This window comes from Sapajus apella, unplaced genomic scaffold, assembly GCF_009761245.1.
Source record: "Sapajus apella isolate SASKATOON/1434 unplaced genomic scaffold, GSC_monkey_1.0 scaffold41, whole genome shotgun sequence".
Lineage (NCBI taxonomy): Eukaryota > Metazoa > Chordata > Mammalia > Primates > Cebidae > Sapajus > Sapajus apella.
In genome coordinates, this window is record NW_022436981.1 from 16526778 (window position 1) to 16551720 (window position 24943).

General features: G+C 33.7%; 1 protein-coding gene across 3 annotated transcripts in view; it reads right to left on the reverse strand.

The window, feature by feature from the left end:
• The window catches only part of KHDRBS2 (KH RNA binding domain containing, signal transduction associated 2), a 633038-nt gene that overhangs the window by 515920 nt on the left and 92175 nt on the right, over nt 1-24943 (reverse strand). For all 3 annotated transcript variants that reach the window (XM_032299838.1, XM_032299837.1, XM_032299836.1), the window contains exon 2: nt 18158-18285. In XM_032299838.1, coding sequence (XP_032155729.1) covers nt 18158-18285 — 128 coding nt within the window. The remainder of the gene's footprint in view (nt 1-18157; nt 18286-24943) is intronic.

The following is a 24943-nucleotide window of genomic DNA, read 5'->3' on the forward strand; positions in this document are numbered from 1 at the left end:
AGGACCTGGCAATTACCATTCCATGTTCCATCTTTATGATTTTGACTACTGAGATGCATCATAGATAAGTGTAATCATACGGTATTTCTCCTTTCATGAATGGCATAATGTCCTCTTGGTTCATCTATGCTGTGGCACATGCCAGGGTTTCCTTCTTTTCACTTTCCGTCTACTTGTGTCTTTGGATATAATGTGAGTCTCTTATAAATAGCATATATTTGAGTCACTTTTAAACACCTGTTTTGTCAATCACTTTTGATTGGAGAGTTTAAACTGTTTTACATTTAAGGTAATTACAGTTTAGCCCTGCATGTTCACAATTCCACATCTATTCAAATGGTAAACCATGAATTTAAAAGAAATGAAAAAAATAAAAGATATCAATATGATAAAACAAGACAAATAAAAAACCAATACTGCATAACAATAATTTACATAGTATTAAATATTATAGGTGATATACATGGTGTTAGTTATTATGAGTAACATAGAGATCATTTAAAGTATATGTGAGAATTGCATAGGTTGTAGGCAAATACTAGGCCATTTTAAATAAGTAACTTGAGCATTTGAGAATTTTGGTATTTGCAAGGGATCCCAGAACAAATCCTCTGAAGATTTCAATAAAAAACTGTACTGATAAGGAGAAGTTTATTTCTGTCATTTGCTACTTGTCTTCTCCATGCTTTATATCTGTTTTGTCTCTCATTTCTTGCATTATTGTCTTAATTTATGTTTACTTCATATTTTTCATAGTGAAATATTTAAATTCCTTTCACATTTCCTTTTGTAGATATTCTACAGCTATGTTCTTTGTGACCACCATGGGCATTATATTTAATATCCTCAAATTATAACACTCTAATTTGAATTTATACCAACTTCACTTCAGTGACACACAAAAACTCTGATCTTCATGGCTTTATAACTGTTTTCATTGTTGATGTCACAAAATACATATTTATGTATTACATGTCCAGAAACATAAACTAATAATTATTTAAGTTCATTAATCTCTTCTAATTATTTTATTTATTTTATTTTTTTGAGACAGAGTTTCACTCTTGTTACCCAGGCTGGAGTGCAATGGCGCGATCTTGGCTCACCGCAACCTCTGCCTCCTAGGTTCAGGCAATTCTCCTGCCTCAGCCTCCTGAGTAGCTGGGATTACAGGCACGCGCCACCATGCCCAGCTAATTTTTTGTAGTTTTAGTAGAGACGGGGTTTCACCATGTTGACCAGGATGGTCTCGATCTCTTGACCTCGTGATCCACCCGCCTCGGCCTCCCAAAGTGCTGGGATTACAGGCGTGAGCCACCGCGCCCGGCTCTTCTAATTATATAGTAAAAAAAGTGAAGTTACAATTTTACCAGCTTTTAGATCATTTAAAAAATGTATTAGTCTCTTAAATCTGTAGGAAATAAAAAAAGGAGATACAAATCATTTTTAAGATAATACTAACTTTCATTACTGCCATTTATTTACCTTTATTAAGATCTTTATATCTTCATGTGGCTTCAAGTTACTGTCTAGTGTCTTTTAATTTCACCCTGAAGGACTTCCTGAAGCATTTCTTGCAGGGAAGTTCTGGTGGCAATCTTGGAAGGAAGGTCTGGTGGCAATGAACTCTCTCTGAGCTTTTGTGTGACAGGGAATGTCTCAATTTATTTCTCACTTTTAAAGAACAGTTCTGTTAGATATAAGATTCTTGATTTACAGTATTTCTGTTTTCGCACTTGAGATGTATTTTTTCACTGCCTTCTGGTCTCTATAATTTCTGATAAGAAATCTACTGGTAGTGTTATTAAGTGTACCTGTATGTAACAAGCTGCTTCTCTCTTGCTGTTTTCAAGATTCTTTCTGCCAGGGGATAATGCTGGGAGATGGATAACTACTACTGTGTTAACAGTTGAAATGGACCAAAATTAATGACAATTTACTTCTCATGGCTTTCCCTATATTTTTCAATACTTTAATAGACTTCAGTAGTTATGGAATAGTTACATCAGACAGATTCTGCAATTGGAATTGTTGTCTAGGTAGGAAGACAGATTTCTGTTGCTTCCTACTTCATCATCTTCCCACAGTCCCTTCGCAAATTCATGGCATATTTTAAACATAAAACTACTAAGTTTGCCTGGCAGGTTGGAGAGAATGTGCAGGAGAGAGGAGTGAAGGGGATATCCATAGTTTCTGACACGACCAAGTAAAAGGATAAAGTGTTGTCACCAGCTGAGACAGCGTAGATGACAGAGTAGAAATGGGGTGAGAAGAATACTGGTTGAATTTGAAATGTCTAGATATCCATATAGTGATGTCAAGTGGACAGCTTCAAGTAAATCTTGGGAAGACTTATGCATTACATAAGGGCATGACACATATGACATCACAAACGGAGCGTGGGTATAGATACAGAAGAGCACCATGGATAATCTCTAAGGAACTTTAGTATTATTGAGTTGTGTGGAAGAGTAGAAACCAGCAAACTAGGCTGGAAAATACAAGCAGTTTTGCAACAGAAGATAAAAAAGAGTCTTGTACTGGAAGCCAATGAAGACAAAGTATCAATAACAGTTAAAGACAGACTTTAATTCCTATGATTTTTTTCATTGCTGCAGAGGCAAAATCAGCACAAGTGGAAACTTACAGGAATAAGAGTCATATTTCAATAATGAAATGAAAAAACTGAACAGTGATGTCTACTCAATATTAGATCCAACTGGCTTATGAGGCACTGAACTTTCTTTTTAATCCTAGAAATATTCATATACAGACTATGAGTAGCACAAATACTGTAGAAATGATTCCTAAATTGGGGTAGAGGATTCAGCCATATGATCTATGGGACACACTCCCAACTAATGAGTAGATTATTTCTGCCTCACTAACAACAGAGGAGAAATACATCTGCTTTTCCATCTATAGGCCTTTGAAGTCTTGGCAGTCTGTGCCCAGAATTATCTCAATGCCTCCTAAGATGAAAGAAAGTGAATAATACAATAGTTTAATGCAAAGAGTCTTCGGTGCAGACAGACCTACGAAATGTTAACGCTATCATTAATATATTATGGGGCTTTAGGAAAGTGACATATATTTTTAAACCTTACTCTCTTCTTTAGAACACTCGCAATATACTTGAGAAAAGAAAATAGCAGTTCATTCCGCTTTTCTCAGTGTCTGAAATATACAGGGTAGTCATAAAAACTATAATTCTCTTAAGTGTAAGGTCCCAGGTTTAAGGACTATTTTACAATGTTTTAAAGTTACTCATTCCTCTAAGCTTGAGTTTTAGACTATGCTCTTAATTTAAGCAGCATAACTATTCATAAACCAGAAATAAAACATGTATTGTTTTTCCATAAAGGGAATATCTGAACCTGGTTTTTAAATTTATAATAGATTTTGATGGGTTTTGGAGTCATGTTTGGGGTTAAGTTTTCTACTGCATGTTTTAAGATACAATTTGCTTAAATTATAACAATGAACTATATAACGTAATGAGGTAAGGCAACAGGCTATAAACTTACTAATGATGTTATTTTAGCAAGTCAGTTCCTATGAGAGTTTCCTTATATATAAAACGTGCAGGATAGTATTATTAGGATTTTGTGACAATCAAATGAGTCAGTATATGTAAAAACTATAAGATATCTGGCATATAGAAAACACATAATAATTCTTAGTTTTAATTATTTGTTCCTCCATTATAGGAAAAAAGCTTCTATATAGAACCAATCTTTTCTTTCATTAATTGCTTTACATTAGCCCAAACTATTTTCAAAATGTCTTTATTATTAGAAAAATAAAATATAATAACAATCAAATGGCACAAAAGTGTCTGTTTATCTGTCTTACATTTATTTCTATGTAAATGTATGCACGTATACATACATGCATGTATACCTCTTATACTCAAGAACAAACTCATTTGTTTCACTTAATAATATGTATTTTTGCAAATACAGAATTCCAACATAAATTGCTAGATATGCAAATGCTTTCAAAAGTCTGTGTCTTTGTGATATTAATTTTGCAAAACTGCTTTCTAAAATACTTGAGTCTGTACTCTTTAAGATATTATAGAGTGAAATTTTCCACATGCCCTAAAATCATTATTGATTATAATCAAAACATGTGTGTCAGTTTGATAAAGAACAGAAGCATCTCAAATTAATCATAACTTGTATTTTTCTAAGAAGTAAGGTTCACATTTTTTTGAAATTTTCCTTAAATTATACGTGTGTGATAGGAACATTAGCTGCTTCTTCAATTAGAAATATGGATTTCTCTATATAGAAAGGCATAGTTTTTCTATCATATGTTTCATATATTCATATAAATTTAGAATCTTCTTTTTGATTTTAGTAATTACATACATGACTTTGCTTGTACAGAAGTTTTAAATTTATGTTGTAAAAGAATTTATTCATTTACTTTTGGCATCAGTAATTTGCATCCTTTAAAAAATTCTTTCCACTAATTAAACTTTATGAAATAAAATTGCCCATAACTCATTCTAGTATGTTTATTTATTTATTTATTTATTTATTGGCACTTAATTTTAGTGAGACACAGTTAGAATTTATTTTGGTGTACGAGATAAGACAGGGATTTGCTCTTCCTTTTCTTTTGTCTTATTATCTTACTGGTTATCTCTCTAACACTTATTCAGTAAATTATTTCTCCACACCCTTGTTAATATCTACCAATTATATATGTCCATGTTTATTTCATAAGGAATAGAAAATTGGTTTTATTAAATGGCTTTTTTGATCTAATAAAATTAGTGAATTTGCTTAAGTATGTTTAAAAACCTGATCAATCTTGCATTCCTGAAATGAACTACATTTGAGTATAATTTTCTAAGCTGATGGATGTGCTAATATTTTTGTAATATTTCTTATTATTGTACAATAGACATAGCATAAAATTTACCATTTTAACTATTTTAAATATGCATCATTGGCATTATTATTTTCAGAGACAGGGTCTATGTTACCTAGGTTGGATTTGAACTTCTGAGTTCAATGATTCTCCAATCTTGGCCTACCCAGTAGCTGGGAAGTAGCCACACCCCACTATACCCAGTCCACTGTAACTAATTTTAAGTGCACGAATATGTGGCATTAAGTACATTTACATTGTTGTGCAACTGTCCATTTCTGTAACTTTTTCATCATTCCAAACAAAACTTTCATTCCTTCCACCCCAAAGTGCACAGTAACCTCTACTATACTTTCTGTCTCTATAAATTTGCCTGTTCTAGGAACCTCATAAAAGTGGAGTCAAATATTTGTTCTTTTCGACTGGTTTATTTTATTTAGCATAACATTTCAATGTTCATTTATATTGTAGAATGTAACAGAATTTCATTATTTTTAAAGGCTGAAGAATATTCCATTCTGTGTGTATGTCACATTTTATTTATCTACTAATTGTTGAGGATATTTGGGCTGTTTCTATCTTTTGGCTATCGTGAATAATACTTCTATGAACACTAGTGCTCCACACTTGGTAATATTTTACAGTTTTCCAATTGGTATTTACAAGTGAGGTTTTTCTACAGTTTTATTTTTGTGATGTTGTGAAACCCATATATTTTTAAGAAAGTTATTTATAAAATGGCATAAATCAAAAATGATATATTACACAAATTTTCATTATTTACACTAAAAATGAAAATAAAACTTACTCATAATTTTCTACATGGATTTAGATGTCTTTCAACAAGTTGCTTGACTTCAGGTCCTAACTTCAGAAAGGTATTAATAATCCCTTGATGATGCAAAGTCTCTTGATTTTAATGGTGATATTTCTTTTCTGATCTCTTAAACATCTGTCTATATAAAAAGTCACTCCTACTGCAACAACAAAAGAAATAGCAGAAGATTCATCTGTGCTGTAATGAGTGTAGAGAAGCTTATTGAAGGCTCAGTGAGTTAAACAAACAAATGAATAAACAAGCAAATGAAGAATGGCAGGACTGTAGAGAAGGACATGAGATAAAAGATATTTTGGTTGTCACGGGGCCCTAAAGTAAGAATACGGGTTTGGCACTTTTCAAAAAGTACTTGCATTTTAATGGTCTTTTTGGAGTATTTTTCAGTTTTCCAGCTGAGGGTAAATGTGAAAATAAGAAGCAACCCTCCCAAACGGGTAGAAATATTAGCCTGAGGTGTGAGAAGGAAAGGGGTAGGGGCTTTGTGACAGAATGAAAACAACTAGCTAAAACAGGCTGAATATTCACTGGACCGAGAAAAGAAGGAGAGACTGGCATGATTTCCAGAAGACCAAGGACATATTTGCAAAGGGTCATAAAACACGACGTGAGTAGAAGCACAACTAATTCAACTAATTCAGAATTAGAAATGCATGAGTCAATGTGGGATGGAAACAAAAAAAAAATAAAAATATAAAATGGAAAAATAATATCTGAAGTACATGGGATAGACATTAATTAAAAGGAGGGGTAATCAGAAAAGACAAATTCTAGACATAATACCACTGAAAATTTCTATATTTATCTAGAAAACAGGATTATTTCACATGCCACTCTATTGGAGAGAATACGGTCTACAACACTTTGAATTTTTTTTCCCTCACAAAAATGTGAATCAGTGTCACATCATTTTCTCAATTAAAATTTAAATTCACAAATGAGGAGTTGGGAAACTGATATGAATGAAACTGAAATCACAAAGCCCATCAAATCCATTCTTCCATTTACTTTAGAGAAACAAAAAGCAATGCTGTGCAGTGGTCTGTGGTAAAAATAAAACAGGTTTAAGCTCTAAGCTACAGAGTGGCTTCTGGAAAACCATATTGCTTACAAAAATAGAGACATATTTCCAAGATTATAAGTGGTTACATTTGGCTTTGAAATGTAGTCGTAGTTTCCACATTTAGCAGCTATTCTTAAATGATCTGATAACTACTTAAAAGTCAGAGAAATCACACTCATCAAGTACTTGGACTTCGGTATTTCATCTTTTGATGTATAAAGAAGGAAGCACACACTCCACAGGAAGACATGGCAAGTTGCAACCTTGGGTGGGACTTGTTCTAACCAGGCACAGAAGGCTGCCCCTCTTTCTGGGACTGAACAGATTAAGAAGTATTGAACAAGTAAAATGGTTTTAAACATATTCTAGAACTTTAATTTTCTGCATTAATCTACATAAGAAATGGATTTGAATACCATCACAGGGGAATGTGGCTGCGTTTGATCTTTAAAAAGACCAAATTTGGGGCAGATTTATACTCCTGGCAATATATTGATTTAAAGAGTTGGCAGTAACTCAAGAAATATAAAGTGGGCCTTGGGGCAAATTTAAATGAAGGAAAGGTCCGATGTATTTCACAGAATTCTAAAAGTACATCAAAAAGATACTGTTAAAAGGCATTGAGAGGTTGAATTGCCTAGGTGACCAAACAGGTACACCAGTAAGCAACAAGTAGTTGCCCTTTCACAAGAGGAAGCCGCACTTTCCAGTCCTCTAATGGTCTCTCAGTTTACCCAGACACGTGCCAAACATTCCTTTTGCATGTCTAAGCAGTAACAAAATATAGCACAGCTTGTGCCACTTACGTATATGTTGGTTAATTAGGTCCTACAAGGCACTTGTTTGTTGTGGCACAAGAAAATATGATATGGAATTTTTATCATTTCTCCAAGGATAATAATTGTCTTCATTAAATCAAATTTATACCCTAAGCTATGTTTTTATTCTTTTTGTATTGTAACAGCTTTGCATTTCACCACTAACTCATGATGTAATTGTGTTGAAGACATTTCAAACTGCAAGTAAACTCAACACGCAAAGTTCCTACCCTACAAACAACTTACTGTAAGAGGCCGGTACCACGTTTACACATGATCAGGCAAAAACTGTGAGCTATGACCACTGCTTGCCGGAAAGAGACTGTAGGATGATTCTGACTGTAAGAATTTAACATCTCCATAATAGGTGGAGATGTTAAAATGTTAAAGAAATGGTGTATTGAACTATGAAGCACAGTATATGTGGATGAGAAATAGTCAATGTTAAGAATAGTGTTTGTTCTCCAGTCTCTCTCTCTTTCTCCCTCATTCTCTCTCTCTCTCTATCTCTCTCTCTCTCTATATATATATATATATATATACACACACACACACACACCACACACCACACACACACATGCACACACCACACACACACACACACACACATACACACATTATCTACTCCTTGCAAAGCAGGGCTAACTCAGTGCACTGAGAGTCAGCCTCCAGAGTCTTCTACATGAATCTCTTAGGAATATGGAGGAACAATTTGACTTATTTGCCTTTGTAGAGGCTTAACTATCAAGAAAGAATTAGGGATTGGGTCAAAATGGTGGACTAGAAGCAAGAAGCTCATGTGTACTGCTCTCTTGGAGAGGAAATAAAAGGGCTAGTGAACACTGACCCAATAAGCTGATCACCTAAGAAACCACTTTGGGATCCATCAAGGCAGGAAGGACACATAGCAGAGAAGAGCAAAGCTGGGCAGTAGCCCATCTGGAATCAGTGTGTAGACAGGAGAAGCTCCCCACATGGGAAAGGTTAAGTGAGTAGGAGTCCCATGAGACATCCACACTTTCTTGACAGGACCTGTGCAGGACTGGGGATGGGAAAATGCCCCTGGCCCTGCTGCACTACACCACACACTTCTAAACGGAGGCAGGGAGCTACCAGTAGTTTTGGCAAAGGTAACTCTCAAGTCCACAGAGACCTCTCAAGCCTTGGACCCTGGAACAGACTGGTACCAGTGACATAGCCCTGACAGAAGCCACAGTCGCAATGTGTGGGAGGAGTAAGATTGATCCATCCACTCTCACCAGACAAAGCTTGAAGCCAGCCTCTGGTCCAGTGGAGCCACTGCTGCTTGAACTCAGCTGGTGGGTACAGTCTTCTATTGTCTTAGAAAATACTCATATAGCACGGCAGGTGACTTCACCTACCCCCAACACTGGTAAGCAATGTGCACCACGCCTGCTAGATCTTTGAGCCTAGTGTCCTGCTTCTGTCTGAACTCTATGGACAGGCACAACTATGTGTTCCTCCGGGCAGCACCCAGACAGTCATCTGACCCAACCACTCCCGCAGCACCTAGCTGAGTGGGACTTGATGGCTTGGGTGGTGACTAAGCAGGGAGGAGCCCTCACTGAAAGAAGTGTTCACAGGCTGGTGGAGGATCAGGGTGTGCCTCCCTCCACAGGGCCAAGTAAAGCCTGTCTGCAGACCACGGCCTCTCCCTGAGAAAGTCCCATGGACCAAACATCCAACAAAAGAAATGTGGACATGGAGCCTGACTGAAGGGGGCTCCTCCAAGGACCGGAAGTAGACTATGTGAGTGGGTCATTCTTCTCTGAAGCATCACAGAGAACTACTGCCAAATGTACCAAAAAACAAAACAGCCATGCAGCCGAGTAAGAGGCCATCTGCTGGCTAGCACTCTTAAGTGCCCTCTACTGGACTGTGGCCAAAAATACAAGACTAAAATACTTTCCCAGGATATTCCAGCTAACACATATGCACCCTGCTATACCACCATGGCTGCTGGCACATTAGAACAACCATGGATCCCACTACCAAAATGCACTGATGAAGCACTTTGGCTGGCATTCCCCATCAAACAGTTGTGGCCACAAACCAGGAACACGTTAGCCTCCCCAGCACAGTAGGTTCCTAACCTCAGGGGGTCAGAGAACAAAGCTGGGGACCTGGTACCAGCCCACTCAGGTAAGAACATGTAGCCCAGAAGAGCAGAACTGAGCCATGGCCCCCTGATATATTCCGGAATCAAAGCCTGTTGACCGAACCCACCTTATACCAGAGTCAAACTGTCAAGGGCATCAAAGAAAATAAATGCAAAAAACCCCAACCAAAGGAAAGCAACTTCAAATATTAAAGGACCATCAGCCCACACAGAGAGAAAGAACCAGTGAGAACCCTGGAACTCAAAAAACCAGAGTGTCTTCCTATCTTTAAACAGCTACATTAGTTTCTCAACAATGGTTCTTAACCAGGTTGAAGTGGCTGAAATGGCAGATACAGAATTCAGGATATCAATACAAATGAAGACCATTGAGATTCAGGAGAACATCAAAATCCAATTCAAGGAATCTAAGGAATGCAATAAACTAATACGGAGAATAAAAGATGAAGTGACTATCTTAAGAAAGAACCAAAGTAATCTGATAGAGCTGAAAAATGGACTAAAGAATTTAATAATACAATCCCAGGTATTAACAACAGAATAGACCAAGCTGAGGAAGGAATCTTAAAGCTCAAACTCTGGTTCTACAAATCCACTCAGCCAGACAATTTAAAGAAAAAGGAATAAACAAGAATGAACAAAATCTATGCTAACATGGAATTGTGCAAAGAGGTGCAAACAACTCACTGGCATCCCTGAAAGAGAGGGAGAGAAAGCAAGGAACTTGGAAAATGACATCTTGTGAGAGAGGCCAACATCCAAATTCAGGAAATGCAGAGAATCCCTGTAAGATATTATACGAGATGACCATCCCCAAGACACATAGTCATCAGATTTTCAATCAAAATGAAAGAAGAAACCTTAAAGGCAGCTAGAGAGAAGGGGCAGGTCATCTACAAAGAAAACCCAATGAGGCTAACAATAGTCCTATCAGCAGTAACCCTGTAAACCAGAAGAGATTGAGGGTCTATATTCAGCATTCCTATAGAAAGGATACTACAACCAATAATTTTATATCCTACCAAAGTGAGCTTCATAAGCAAAGGAGAAATAAGATTCTTTTGAGGCAAGCAAATGCTAAGGGAATCCATTAATACAAGACCTGCCTTACAAGAGGACCTTAATGGAGTGCTAAATTTGGAAACAAATGACCATTATGCGCCACCACAGAAACACACTTAGGTATATAGACCATTCACATTATCAAGCAATCAAGTCTGCATAATAACCACTTAGTAACATGACAACAGGATCAAATCCACACATATACAAACTAACCTTGAATATAAATGAGTGAAATAACCCAAATAATAGGCACAGAATGGTAGAATGAATAAAGAAGCAAGACCCAACTATATGTTCCTTGAAGAGACCCATCTTACATGCAATGATATCCAAAGTAATGGGATGGGAAAAGAACCTAAAAATAATGGGATGAAGAAAAAAGGTCAAAGTAATGGGATTGAGAAAAATCTACCAAGCAAATGGAAAACAAACAAACAAGAAAACAAAAAAATTGAGGGTCTGCTACTCTAATTTCAGACAAATAGGCTTTAAGCAAACAAAAATCAAAAGAGAAAAAGAAGTACATTACATAATAGAAGAGTTTGATTCAACAAAAAGACTTAACTATCCTAAACATACATGCACATATCATAAGAGTACCCAAATTCATAGAACAAATTCTTAGAGGCCTACAAAGAAACCTAGATAACCACACAACAATAGTGGGAGAACTTTAACACACCACTGACAGTGCTAGACAGATCATCGTGGCAGAAAACTAACAAAGATATTCAGAACCAGAATTTAACACTTGCCTAAATAATCCTAATAGACAGCTAAAGAACTCTCTATCCCTAAACTTCAGAATATATATTTCTCTCTGCACATGGCACTTTAAAATCGACCACACAATTGGCCATAAAACAATCCCTGGCAAATTGAAAAAAACTGAAATCATACCAAGCACACTCCTGGACACTGCAAAATAAAAATATAAATCAATGCTAAGAAGATTCCTCAAAACCACAGAATTACATGGAAATTAACCTGCTCCTGAATGACTTTTGAGTGAACAATAAAATTATGGCAGAAATCAAGAAATTATTTGAAACTACTGAGAACAAAGATACAACATACAAGAATCTCTGGGACACAACTCAAGCTCTATTAATAAGAAAGCTTATAGTGTAAAATGCCCACACAAAATAACTAGAAAGATCTCAAATTAACAACCTAACATGACACGTAGAGGAACTAGAGAAACAAGAGCAAAGCAACATCAAAGCTAGCAGAAGATGAGAAATAAACAAAACCAGACCTGAACAGAAGGAAGGTGTAACATGAAAAATACACAAAAGTTCACATCCAGGTGTTGGTTTGTTGAAGAATAAATAAGATAGATAGACCACTAGCTAGACTAATAAAGGAAAAATAAAGACATGGTCTAAGTGAACACCAAGAAACAACAAAGGGGACGTTACCACTGTGGGGATCCCACAGAAATGCAAAAGCTTTCAGAAACTATTAAAAACACCTCCATATACACATGCTAGAAAACTTGGAAGAAGCTGGTAAATTTCTGGACACATACAACCTCCCGAGATTGAACCAGGAAGAGATTGAATCCCTGAACAGACCAATAATTAAGTCCAAAATTGAATCAGTAACAAATAGACTACCAACCAGAAAAAGCCCAGGACCAGTTGGATTCATAGCCAGATTTTATCAGATGTATTAGAAGAGCTGGTCCCATTCCTACTGAAACTATTCCAAAAAAATAGAGGAGGAGTCCTTCTTCTCTAATTCATCAGGATGATGAGGCCACCATCATCCTAATACTAAAAGCTGGAAGAGACAAAACAAAAAAATTAAAACTCCAGGCCAATATCCTTGATGAACATAGATGCAACAGTCCTCAACAAAATACTTGCAAACCAAATCCAGCAGCAGATTAAAAAGCTAATCTACCACAATCAAGCAGGTTTTATCCCTGAGATATAAGTTTGGTTTAACATATGCAAATCAATAAATATGATTCATCACATAAATTAAACTAAAATCAGAAACAACATGATCATTTCAACAGATGCACAAAATTATTTCAATAATATTCAATATCCCTTCATGTTAAAAACTCTGAACAAACTAAGCATTGAAGGAACATACTTCAAAATAATAAGAGCCATCAATGAAAATCCTACTGCCAACAACATACTGAGAGGGCAAAAGCTGGAAGCATTCTCCTTCAAAACCATAACAGACAATGATGCCCTCTCTCACTACTCATATTCAACGCAGTACTGGAAATCCTGGTCAGATATATCAGGCAGGAGGAAGAAATAAAAGGCATGCAAATGGAAAGGGAGAAAGCGGAACTATCCTTATTTTCAGATGATATGATTTTGTACCTATAAAATCCCATAGTGTCTTCTCAAAAGCTCCCAGATCTGATAAGGAACTTCAACAAAGTTTCAGGGTACAAAATCAATGTATAAAAATCAGGAGTAGCATTTCTATACACCAACAACATCCAAGCTGAGAATCATATAAAAAAATACAATCCCATTCACAATAGCCACACAAAAAAACATAGAAATACAGTTAAGCAGGAAGGTGAAAGATTTTTATAATCAGAATTACAAAACACTGCCTGAAAGAAATCAGACAAGACACAAACAAATGAAAAAAAAACATTTCATGTGTACGGCTTAAGAAAGAATCAATATTATTAAAATGGCCATACTGTTCAAAGCAATTTACAGATTCAATGCTATCCCTATAAAACTACCAATGATATTCTTTACAGAATTAGGAAAAACTATTCTAAAATTCATATAGAATGAAAAAAGAGTCCAAATAGCCAAAGCAATCCTAAGCAAAAAGGAAAAAGCTAGAAGCAACGCATTACCTGACTTCAAAAAATACGAGACTACAATAACCAAAACAGCATGATATTGGTAGAAAAACAACCACATAGACTAATGGACCAGAATACAGAACCCAGAAATAAAGTCACACACCTACAATCACCTGATCATCTACAAAGTCAAACAAACAAACAACAACAACAAAACAAACAAACAAAAAACAGGCAACGAGGATAACTGGCTAGCCATATGCTGAACATTGAAACTGATATTTTCTTTATACTACTTACAAAAATAAACTCAAGATGGATTATAGACTTAAAAGTAAAATCCAAAACTATAAAAACTTTGGATGATAATGTAGGAAATATCATTCTGGAAATAGGCTCTGACAAAGATTTTATGACAAAGACACTCGATGCAATTGGAACAAAAGCAAAACTTGACAAATGGGTTGTAAACTAAAGAATTTCTGCACAGCAAAATAAACTATCAATGGAATAAAATATACCACCTACAGAATGGAAGAAAATATTTGCAAACTATGCATCTGACAATGTTCTAATATGCAGCATCTATAGGGAACATAAAAAAATTAACAAGGAAACCCCATTAAACAGTGGGCAAAGTAGATGAACAGCCGCTTTTCAAAAAACATACATGTGGTCAACAAGCATGTGAAAAAATGCTTAACATCTCTAATCATTAGAAAAATGCAAATCAAAAGCACAATGAGATACCATCTTACACCAGTTGGAATGGCTATTCTTAAAAAGACCAAAAATTGCACATGCTGGTGAGGTTGCCAAGGAAAGGAAATGCTTATACACTGCTGGTGAGATTGTAAATTTTATCAGCCGCTGTGGGAAGCAGCTTTGCAAATTCTCCAGGAACTTATAACTATTATCTGACCCAGCAATTTCCATTATAGTATATATACTTAAAGGAATATAAATCATTCTACCATAAAGACACATGCACACATATGTTCATCACAGCACTATTCATAACAGCAAAGACACAGAATCAACCTAGATGTCCATCAATGGTAGGCTGGATTTTTTCTAAATGTGGTACGTATAAACCACGGAATACTATGCAGCCATAAAAGAAGTTACCGTGTCATTTGCAGCAATACAGATGGAGCAGGAGGCCATTATCTTAAGTGAGCTAATGCTGGAAAAGAAAACCAAATCTACATGTTCTTACTTGTAAGCGGGAGCTAACATTCAGTACACATGGACAAAGAAGGAAACAATAGACACTGGGGCCTACTTGAGGGTTGAGGGTGGAAGAAGGTGAGAATGGAAAAACTACCTATGAGGTACTATGCTTATTACCTAGGTGAGGAAATAATCTGTACACCAAACCCCCATGACACACAATTTACCTATATAATAAACCTGTGCATTTACCCATGAAACTAAAACAAAAATTAAAAAGAAGTAATTGCTGTGATTCAGAAACATTTGCAAATGCAAACAGATGTGCAACATCTATTTCTCTATTAATCTCTTTTGCAAATAAATATTATTGTATGTTTTTAAGGTTCACAGAAATATGTTATGAAATACATACACAAAGTAAAAAGGTTACTGCAGTGAAGCAAAGTAATATACTCACCGTCTGAATAGCTGCCCATTTGTTTTATTCGTTTTTGTAGGGAAGAGCAGTTACAGTCTACTCATTTAGCATGAATCCCAAATACACGTTTATTAATTTTATTACAAATATATAAAGCCAATTAAGAAAAACTGCTAATTAAAATAACTTAATATTATAATATGGCATATTTTCCCCAGGTTAAATTATTAAATATAAAGCACCAGAGCTAGATAAATCATTCTTAAAGAGCATTTTTATAATTTAAATTTTAAACTTCATTTAATTGCTTGTAGTATTCAACTAAGCAAATTAACTTGAAATTGGAGACTAACTGAAACATAATCTATCCAAAAAAAGTCATGTAGTCAGGTCTTGAGAAGGCCATTTCCTCAAGAATTCCTATAGTCATTATTTGCTCTTTGGGAAGAATGTATCATCACCACATGAATTATTGGTACAAACAGACAGCAGGCATCAAGGGGAGAAATGGTTCTGAGAGAAAGCTGTATAAAGCAGGTTTTTCACCAGTGTAGCCCCCTGAAGGATAAATCACTTTTTTATTATAAAAGATTAAACTTTAAATCCATAAATACTGTTGTACTCTGCTCAACAGCTCATAGTATCACATCACATCACACATTTTACAGCTCATAAATGTACATCAAATACAGCTCAAGTTTAGTGACCATAATCTTAACTCTATTTCCCTGATATTTTTCTAATAAGTAGACAATAAACAGCAGGAAAATATCACAACTTTTATAATAAAATACGGTTTGTTTTCAAAAGACTATTAAGTATCAGATATAATTTGTTTCCAAAATATTATGATTGATTGTTGTAGTATAAAAACAAAAGAACAAGGTAGGTCAACTTTGATAAGTGAGTATAGTCTGCCTCTCAGAATTTCACTCTTTCTCTGTAAAAGAGCTCTAAAGGTCTCTTTTGTGTGATAATTAAATGAAATGAATATACCTTTAAAAATAAATTAAAGATGTTTGGCAGGCTATTACTCATTTAAAGAAATGATAAATTTTCTCAAGCATGACTTGTTATTTGAGACTGTTCCATACAACTATTATATTAATCATCAGGTGCTATAATTTTTCACATCTTCCACATTTAACATGAAAATGTAATGCTAATATGTGGGCTTGATCAGTCAAGTTAAAAATGTAACGTTCACCAAAATTGAAGAATCTAAAAAAATAGTAACTGTACTAAAGATTTCCATCTATAACAAAAGCATGACCCTGAGCAATTCATATTTTTTTCAGTTACCTCATCCGTAAAATAAAAATTTTATATATTCTCTGACTTCCAAGATTAGTTCCAGCCTATGCATTCCATGATTTTAAAAATTGTAAGAGATAAAACAGTTTGCTGGTGATCTGTGGTTCACAGCAGTTAAGAATAAGCAGTTTTATTGTTTGAGCATTTTCTTATACATTATGAAATTAAACTAAACACAGAAATTTGACACCATAGAATATTCTTATTTTGGTATTCATCATTCTGAATCAAGCATAGACTCTAGAAACTATCAGCATAAAACCACTTGAAGAGCAATCAAGACTTTAATGCCTTGTATATCTTGCCAGCTTAATTTGATCAGAGACTATAGAACTACATTTTTATTTAGAGGCGAGTATTAAACTGTCATCGACTTTCCCACATCCAGAGAATACAAAAATGTTAATCCAAGAAACATCATCAAGTTATGCCATATTTAATTATATGATTTAAGAAAAGAATCTTGTATTCAAGATTATACTGGTTAATTGATCAAGTGAAAGAGGAAACATTATTCTTTATACTCCAACATATTTCTACCTTATTTTACTACTATGCAAATTTTTCATGTATATTTCTAAGACTGCCCAATTTAATATTCAAGAGATTATTATAAAGCAAATCTAATAAAGTTTATTTTTAAAAACATATACCTATTTAACACGCTTTCCTGCAACAGAGTCTAGCTCAAAACAAAACAAAACAAAACACAACAACAACAAAACTAAACAAAATTGCACGCCCAAAATACTTCATTTCAAAGATAAATTTTATGGTTTGCTGGGCTTTAACAATTGTATCCCTGTTTGAAATAATTATAGACAAAGCATCTAGTTAATTATATTTACCAAAGTTTATCATATTAGAAGACAATTGGTAAACTAGAGCATTTATTTCTGTAATCATTACTATCAGGATAATTACATGGTCCTTGCTTCGCATTCACTCTTCAGAAAGTAAATTATCAGCTTGAATCGTTGAATTTACATTTTAGCTTCCTCCATTCATTTCACCAAAAAAAATCCCTCCTTTTACCCACTGACATTTATGAATATAACTGATGAAACCGTGCCACTGAATGCTATCTTTCATTATCAATGATCTACCAGTGAAAAAATAATTTAAAGAAAGATATAACATTAAGAACCATATCATAATTATTTTATGAATGAGCCTTGAATATAGAAGCCTATAGGTTATCATCTAAGAGTCTAATAACCACCATGCGATTTTCTTAGATATATTAATAATGATTCCTTGCTGATTTTCTAATGTTACATGTTTAGTATCATTAACTCTACTCCCTTTTATAATAAGGATATACATTTTAACGTGAACCAAACATAGTCAAATGGATGTTCATATTTGGACAAATTGATGAATCATTTATATTTTGAATAAATGAATAAAATATCTGATTTTGCTTCCTACATTCACAGAACAAAAACGCTGTAGCCTTCACCTGAAAGTTACCCTCATCATTGCACTTTCAAAAATTTTCCTTCCCTAGGTCAATATCATGTGCTTGCATACATTTACCCAATAAAGCTTCAAATATTTATTTTATAAAAGTCAACAAATAAAATGTCATCTTATTTTATCATTTTTTTCCTCAATTCTATGAGAGCAAAGTATATTTGGTAGTACCTTTGGGTATTGCTTGACAGGAATCAGTACTCTTTCTGAGAGCTTTATGTTTTTGTTGCTGATGACATCAAGATATTTCTTTTCTTCGTCTTCCTTTTTTCCATCAGAACCTTGAAATTTTTCAATTTCTGGAAAAAAAATCACAAGAAGAAGACAAGTGAAATGAGGAAAAATATTATCATAAATATGCTGATTGTTCATATTACTTCTCTTCTCAAATAACATTTTGATGAATAAAAGGCCTGAAACGAACAGATATGTGAATGCTGCTACTGTATTTAAGAGAACCTATGTCAACTCAAACTAAAAAGTGATAATTGAAGATGTGACTGTGTCTTCTGTGAAACAATTGATGAATGTAATTAATTTTTAACATCTTCAAACACAATAAAAAGGTAAAATACATCCTTTGATTATTTAAACTATTTTAGCAAACATAAGTTTTTCCAGCAGCAATAAATAAAACAAAATACATTTTAAGAATATATGCTTTATTTTTACTCAGAATTATTCCTAAGAAAATAAAAATAATTAAGACGGTAATTACTAAGTTAGCTAAAATAGGTAGTAAAGAAAAAATGCATGATATTTTATAAGGTTTATAGAAAAGTCATATAAAGAATGAAATCAAATCTATAAATGGTAACATTGGTATTCATCAGTATGGCATTATTTATCTAGATATTCAAGAAAAACTTTAGAATGTTACCAAATTTGACATTTTGAAGCATATTTATCCACCCCTTCATTTTTGAATTAATTTATTCCATAAAGAATGTTAAACCTCTACTAGGCACCGGAAATACAACAGAAAAATAAAATATCTATTCTTTTATAGGCTGTATATTCTAATATGGAAAATGAACAATGAGAAAAAGAATACATGGGCACAAATACGGTTATGGGTGACAGCAAAGAATAAACACAATGTAGCTGTTAAGAATACAAAGGAGAGTCACACGGTGGTTATTACTTCAGATTTTCAGGGTGATATTTGAGCAAAGCCCTGAATGGCAGAGAAGAGTAAGCCATGAGAAGACTGAGAAGAGGAGCTTAACATTTCTATGAAAAACATGCTTTACTTGCTCTTGGAATAGCAAGAAGCAAGAAAGCCTGTGTGGCTGAAGAATAGTGAATGTAGAAAAAAGACTTGCTAGGTGGTTATAGAACAGATCATGTAAGAATTGTAGGATACATAATGTTTTCTGCTTTTTATTGTGACTGAAATGGTAAGCTTCTGGGCCATTGAAGAACAAAGGAAGACAGCCACATTGCATTTTTACGGATAACATCATATGTAATATTTAAAACCAATCATAGCAGAAGGAAGGCAAGCAAGGAAACCAACCTACATTTGTCTAGCTGAGAAACAATGCTGACAAGGTAGGAATGAGATATTAGAAGACTGGATGGCTACAGCTAGAGTCATCTCATGCAATGCACCATGTAAAATAAGTGTTTTGAAGAACTGTTAAAAATTCACTTTACAAATTGCCTTTATTTTTTTTACATAGTTATTATAACCATAGCATAATCAGTAAATATTTCTTTTTTTTTTCTTTGCTCCTGTCAAGGTACTAAAATACCAACTAAATTAAGATATGAATGTGAAAGTGTTTTACTTTTGCTATGGATAGAACAAAACATTCTATTTTTTGTTATTTTGGAGTAGAGAAAAGGTGATGATAGTTACTAAGTATGAGCATTTTTCATACACATTTATTTATATTGCATATTAAAACAATTATTTTTTAAAGGTCTGACTACTTCCAAAGGTAAGTGGAATATACATTTTATCTAACAGATTTTTTCTTTGTTATTCTATAGTTAACCAACATTTGTTCCCCATGTTTTCAAATGACTTAAAGAAAAATCCCTAAACCAGTCAAGTTAGTAATTTTTTTATATACTAATTATTCGGGTTGTGTGGAATTTAAAACAATTATTTTGAAGTAATATTACATCACTTACCTAGGTAGTACCTGCATGAAATATAAACTGCATAAATTTTACAAAGCAACTTATAATCATCTTATCACTTACATGGTACAATTTCCCTAAAGACAAGTATCTTGAACTGAACTGAACTGTTTGACAATAAGTTATATGTCTATAATTTCTATTTAGCATGATAACATCAGATTCCCATGTCCCTACAAGGAAGTGTTAACAAGTCACTTTAACTAACTGCCTCTTTAAACTGAAAATCAATCTTTATTTCAATCTTTCAATCCCTTATATAGTTATTACAACCAGAACTATGATAGCTGCAAAGAAAATCTATTCATTATGTCCTCTGTTACTAAGAATAAACTTTTGATCACTGCCCTATGGGTGCGTGTACCTACATAATGTCATACTTTGTAGCTTGCTGAGACAATTGTAATGCGGAGCACACTGAAAAAGCTGTCTCAGTTCCTGATCTATAATACATATGGCTTCTCCCTTGTTACTTTTTCATAAAAGTAAATTGAATTTGTCTGACATTATTTGCTATCCACAAAACTACTACCTTAGGCTTTTTTTTAGACATTTGCAATTTGATCAGGCCACAATTAATTCTAATAACCTTCTCATCAAGAAACAGTGTTACATGAAATAGCATTTCCACTGCTATTTCTGTTCAATTCTACAATTTTTTTTTTGAATTTTGGGGGTATATTTTGCCCTCCTAATACTTTCAGGGACTTATCTTGTCTTCTTTGGCATATCTCCATGAGTAATAGCTCCATACTTGCATTTGTCAAATGCATAAGTAACAAAATGGTATATGCCAAACTTGCCTGGGTTTAAAACCAAAGAAAGCTAATTTAAGCAGCACCTTTATTATTTTATTTTCAATTTAAAATGGCTGTTTTTAATTTAATAACGCATGTTCTTTGTGTCTAACCTATGAACATTTAGACAATACAGGTATTCACAAAAATTTAAAGATGTCCATAGTATTATCACTCTCCAATAACTAGATAGTGTTGTGTAGTGGCACTGAATCCTTTCTCCATACTTGATTATGTATTGTCTATTTAAATTTACCTGTTGTATTGTTGGGAAAATATACTCAATATATTAGAGCCCACTTATCTTACTTATCTTTAGTTGAAAAAAATGTTAGACTACCGACAGTTTAGTGTTTTCTGATCTTTCAGTTTATTTATACATTCATCCAAAAATTTATTTTAGCCTACATTGACTGTATTTGATGTGGTTATCATCACAGTACTAAGATTATGTGAAGATTACAAAAGAGCCAAATTACATCATGTCTGCATCCACTTGCACCACGTAACCTATTGGTTTAAGTCAAACGGAGGTTACAGTAAGAAGGTAGAGCTATTTTGTAGAAAATGTTTAGTTTTGCTCTTGCCTCACCACTCCCTCATTTTCTTTGTGAATATTATTTTCTCAATTATGCTTTCTCTTGGTTTTCTATTTAAAGATTTTTAGTTGCCTATTTAATTCCTTTTATTTTTACATTTTTTACTGGTAAAACTACTTAATGCTATGAGTTTTCCTTTAAAAAACTTTTTTATCTGTGCCTATAGATTCTGATTAGTTGTCTTTTGTTGAAATTTATTTGTAGAATTTCTGAAATTTTATTTTGTTATTCCCAAAATATTGTTTAGGAGCATTTAAATAAATGTCCAGGTGTTAGAACCTGTCATTTTATTTTTATATTAATTTCTTTTTAATATTGAGTCTTCTTTATTATTTCTATATTTTGGAATTCAAAGGAGGATTTCTTCGTAACTAAATTTTGGACATTGCTCATGAATATTTCATTAAAGAGATGTGTATTTTCTGTTGTTTCATTAAGAGTTAGATATAAATCAATGAAATTTTTTTCCCTTGCTGGACACATCAGGTATTTCAGTTTCCCTGAAAATCCATGTAAAACTTATTTTCCATATCCAAGCTGCCTTTCTAAAGCACAGATCTGAGCATTCCACATATCTCTCTTCTGTTGGAATATGGGATATGAACTGTGTTTATCCCTGGCTGTACTAAGCATTCAAATCTTTGTTGAATGTATGAGTGTCACTACCCTGACATGTACCTGCTTCTCACTGTCTGAAGTTTAACTTCTAAATTTTCTCTGGTCACTAAAAATGGATCAATCATTCTAGTCTTGTTTCTCACCACTTTCTAGTCTTCTTTCTTGCCACTTTGAAACAGGCATGCTGTATTCTATCCTCAGATATAGTCTAAGCAAATAGTACTCTCAGAGTCCTTAAGCTTTTGATGATGATCTTCCCCCCTTCTTCCTCTGACCAGTGGGATATTATTCCATCTTTAAGGCAGGCCCAAGTTTAATACTCATATTACATTATTGCCTCATCTCAGGTCTCCCTTAGCACTTTGTACTCTAAATGCTGCCCTTTTATCACTTTTTAATGTGCTATTTGAAAGTGTTTTCCTCATTACACTGTGACTTCCTTGAAGCCAAAGACCATATCACATCAATTATTTTTCACTCCCAGCACTCATTACCATAGATAACTTAAAATTTAAACTCAGTCACGTCATTCATCAGCCTGTCCCTCTGAATAAATCTTTCTAGAAGAATATCACTTGGTTTTTAATATGAAAATTTCATAAAACATATGCAGCTCTCAATACAATGATTTTTAGACTGTTATTTACACGAGAAAACTTACATTTATTTCCGAAAAACATCTTGGAAACCATAACAAAAGGGTGAAATCTAAGAGAGGTGATAGGAATTCGAAAAAACTTTAAAAACCTGATTGATCAATGATTAGAAAATGATATTTTAAGCATTTTACAAGCTAGCATAATCTCGTTACTTATATGTTAAGTACAATTTTGGTTATATTTTAAGAAATTGTTTGAAGGTTTTGAGTTGACATGATATGCACTGTAATTTTTTCATGTAAAAATTGGAAAATAAGCTCTCAGAGCTTATTTTTATTCAATATATCTCATAAATCAACAGATCTGATATTGATATGAAATGCAATAACCATCTGCTTTTTTAAAATGAATTATTAATTGGGAACAACCTGTAATTACTATTAAGTTATTTCTGATTTTCTCAGATTCGTATTCAATTGCATTTATTTCCAGAGCATGAGTAGAACATATGTCCTATGTGTGTGTGAAAAAATAAGAGGCTTTACTGTTGCCAAAGATATCTTGAGATCTACTATCTTAATGAAAAGAAAACAACACATTTAAAATCAGCAACTCAAGCTGCATTCGTTTGGTTCAAACTAAAAGACTTTTTTCACTGATCCTACTTTTACTGTGATAATTATATAAAATGACATTCACCATTTAGACTCAATTTACAGAAATGCTACAAGCGGATGTGCTTGAATTTGTATTAATTTATTTTCAAGATGTTCAGAACTCTAATTACATTAGGCATTCCTTGTGTTTAAAACTCAATTTTCCTGAATGTATAGAGGCGAGCCATTATTCATTAGAGGTAAAAATTCCAGCTATGTCAATAGCACAAGGTATTTAAATAGAACTGAATGTGACCTGTTTCACATCCATCATGCCCCAGGGCACAGTTTCTTCATCAAATAATTTCATTCACTCAGCACATGCTATAAAGAGTATCTTACTATGTATAAATTATTGGGAAGTAGAAGAAGGTGATGTTACACTGCTTTAAACTCCTGGTTACCCTGTGACCATTCATTGCAAGGGTCACAATGAAACAGTCATTACTTTTTGTTGCTCATACTATTCCTAATTTATTACCTGTATATTTCAAGAAGCCAAACTTACATAAAGCAAATTGAGAAGTTTATTAAATACATTTCTAGTATTTATGAATGGCTTAAATATAAATTGGAAGGCCATCTCCCTTAGCATCAATATTTTGGCTGAATATAATAAATACTAATACTATCAAAGAAGTTAAGATATTCTCTTTAAATATATTTAAAATGAATATATATGTATTTAATGTATCTATCTATATATGTATAGATATACCCATACCTATATACACATATGCATATATATTTATATATGTTTTCCCGGGGATAAATATTTCATCAGAGATTGTTCTTCTGTTAAATTTAAGGTGTAACTGAAATCTGATATGGTCCCTTTGTTTTAGGTAAATAGGTCAGCATTTTGTAAACTGATTCTGTGGTTGGAGATGAAAGATAAAACAGCCACAATTTTTGAAGTCAGACTAATCAAAAATGTGTCCTAATTTTTATGGGCCTCAGGAATGTAAATAGATCTCATATAAAATTGTGAAACCACATCTTGACTTGTTGAGTTGTTTTGAAATAAGCCCTAATATATATAATTTAAGGGTCAATGTTTGTGATGATTTTTAATCTCCAGGAAAAGATTATACATCATTTCCCTTTAACAATAACCCCTTCACCCAACTCCAAAGGAGAAAGCTACTCTAATGCATTATCTTGGGTAAATTCCTGGGATTGGAATAAGTCATACAGTAGCTGTACACTTAACAGTTTTAAAAAATGCTAAAATGTTTTCCAAAGTTACTGTACCATTTTACAATCATGCCAGCAATGCATGAGGATTCCAGGATCTCCTCATCTTCACTGACACTTGCTATTGTCTGTTTTAACTTTAGCCATTATAGCATGTATGCAGTGGTATTACATTGAGAATTTGATTCACAGTTCTTTAATAACCAATGATGTTGGACACATATTAATATGATAACTGGAAATTTGATATCTTCTATAAATAAACACTCAAGTTTGCCATCAATTTTTAAATGAATTGTCATTTTATTACTGAGTCATAAAAGTTCTTTATACTCTTGGA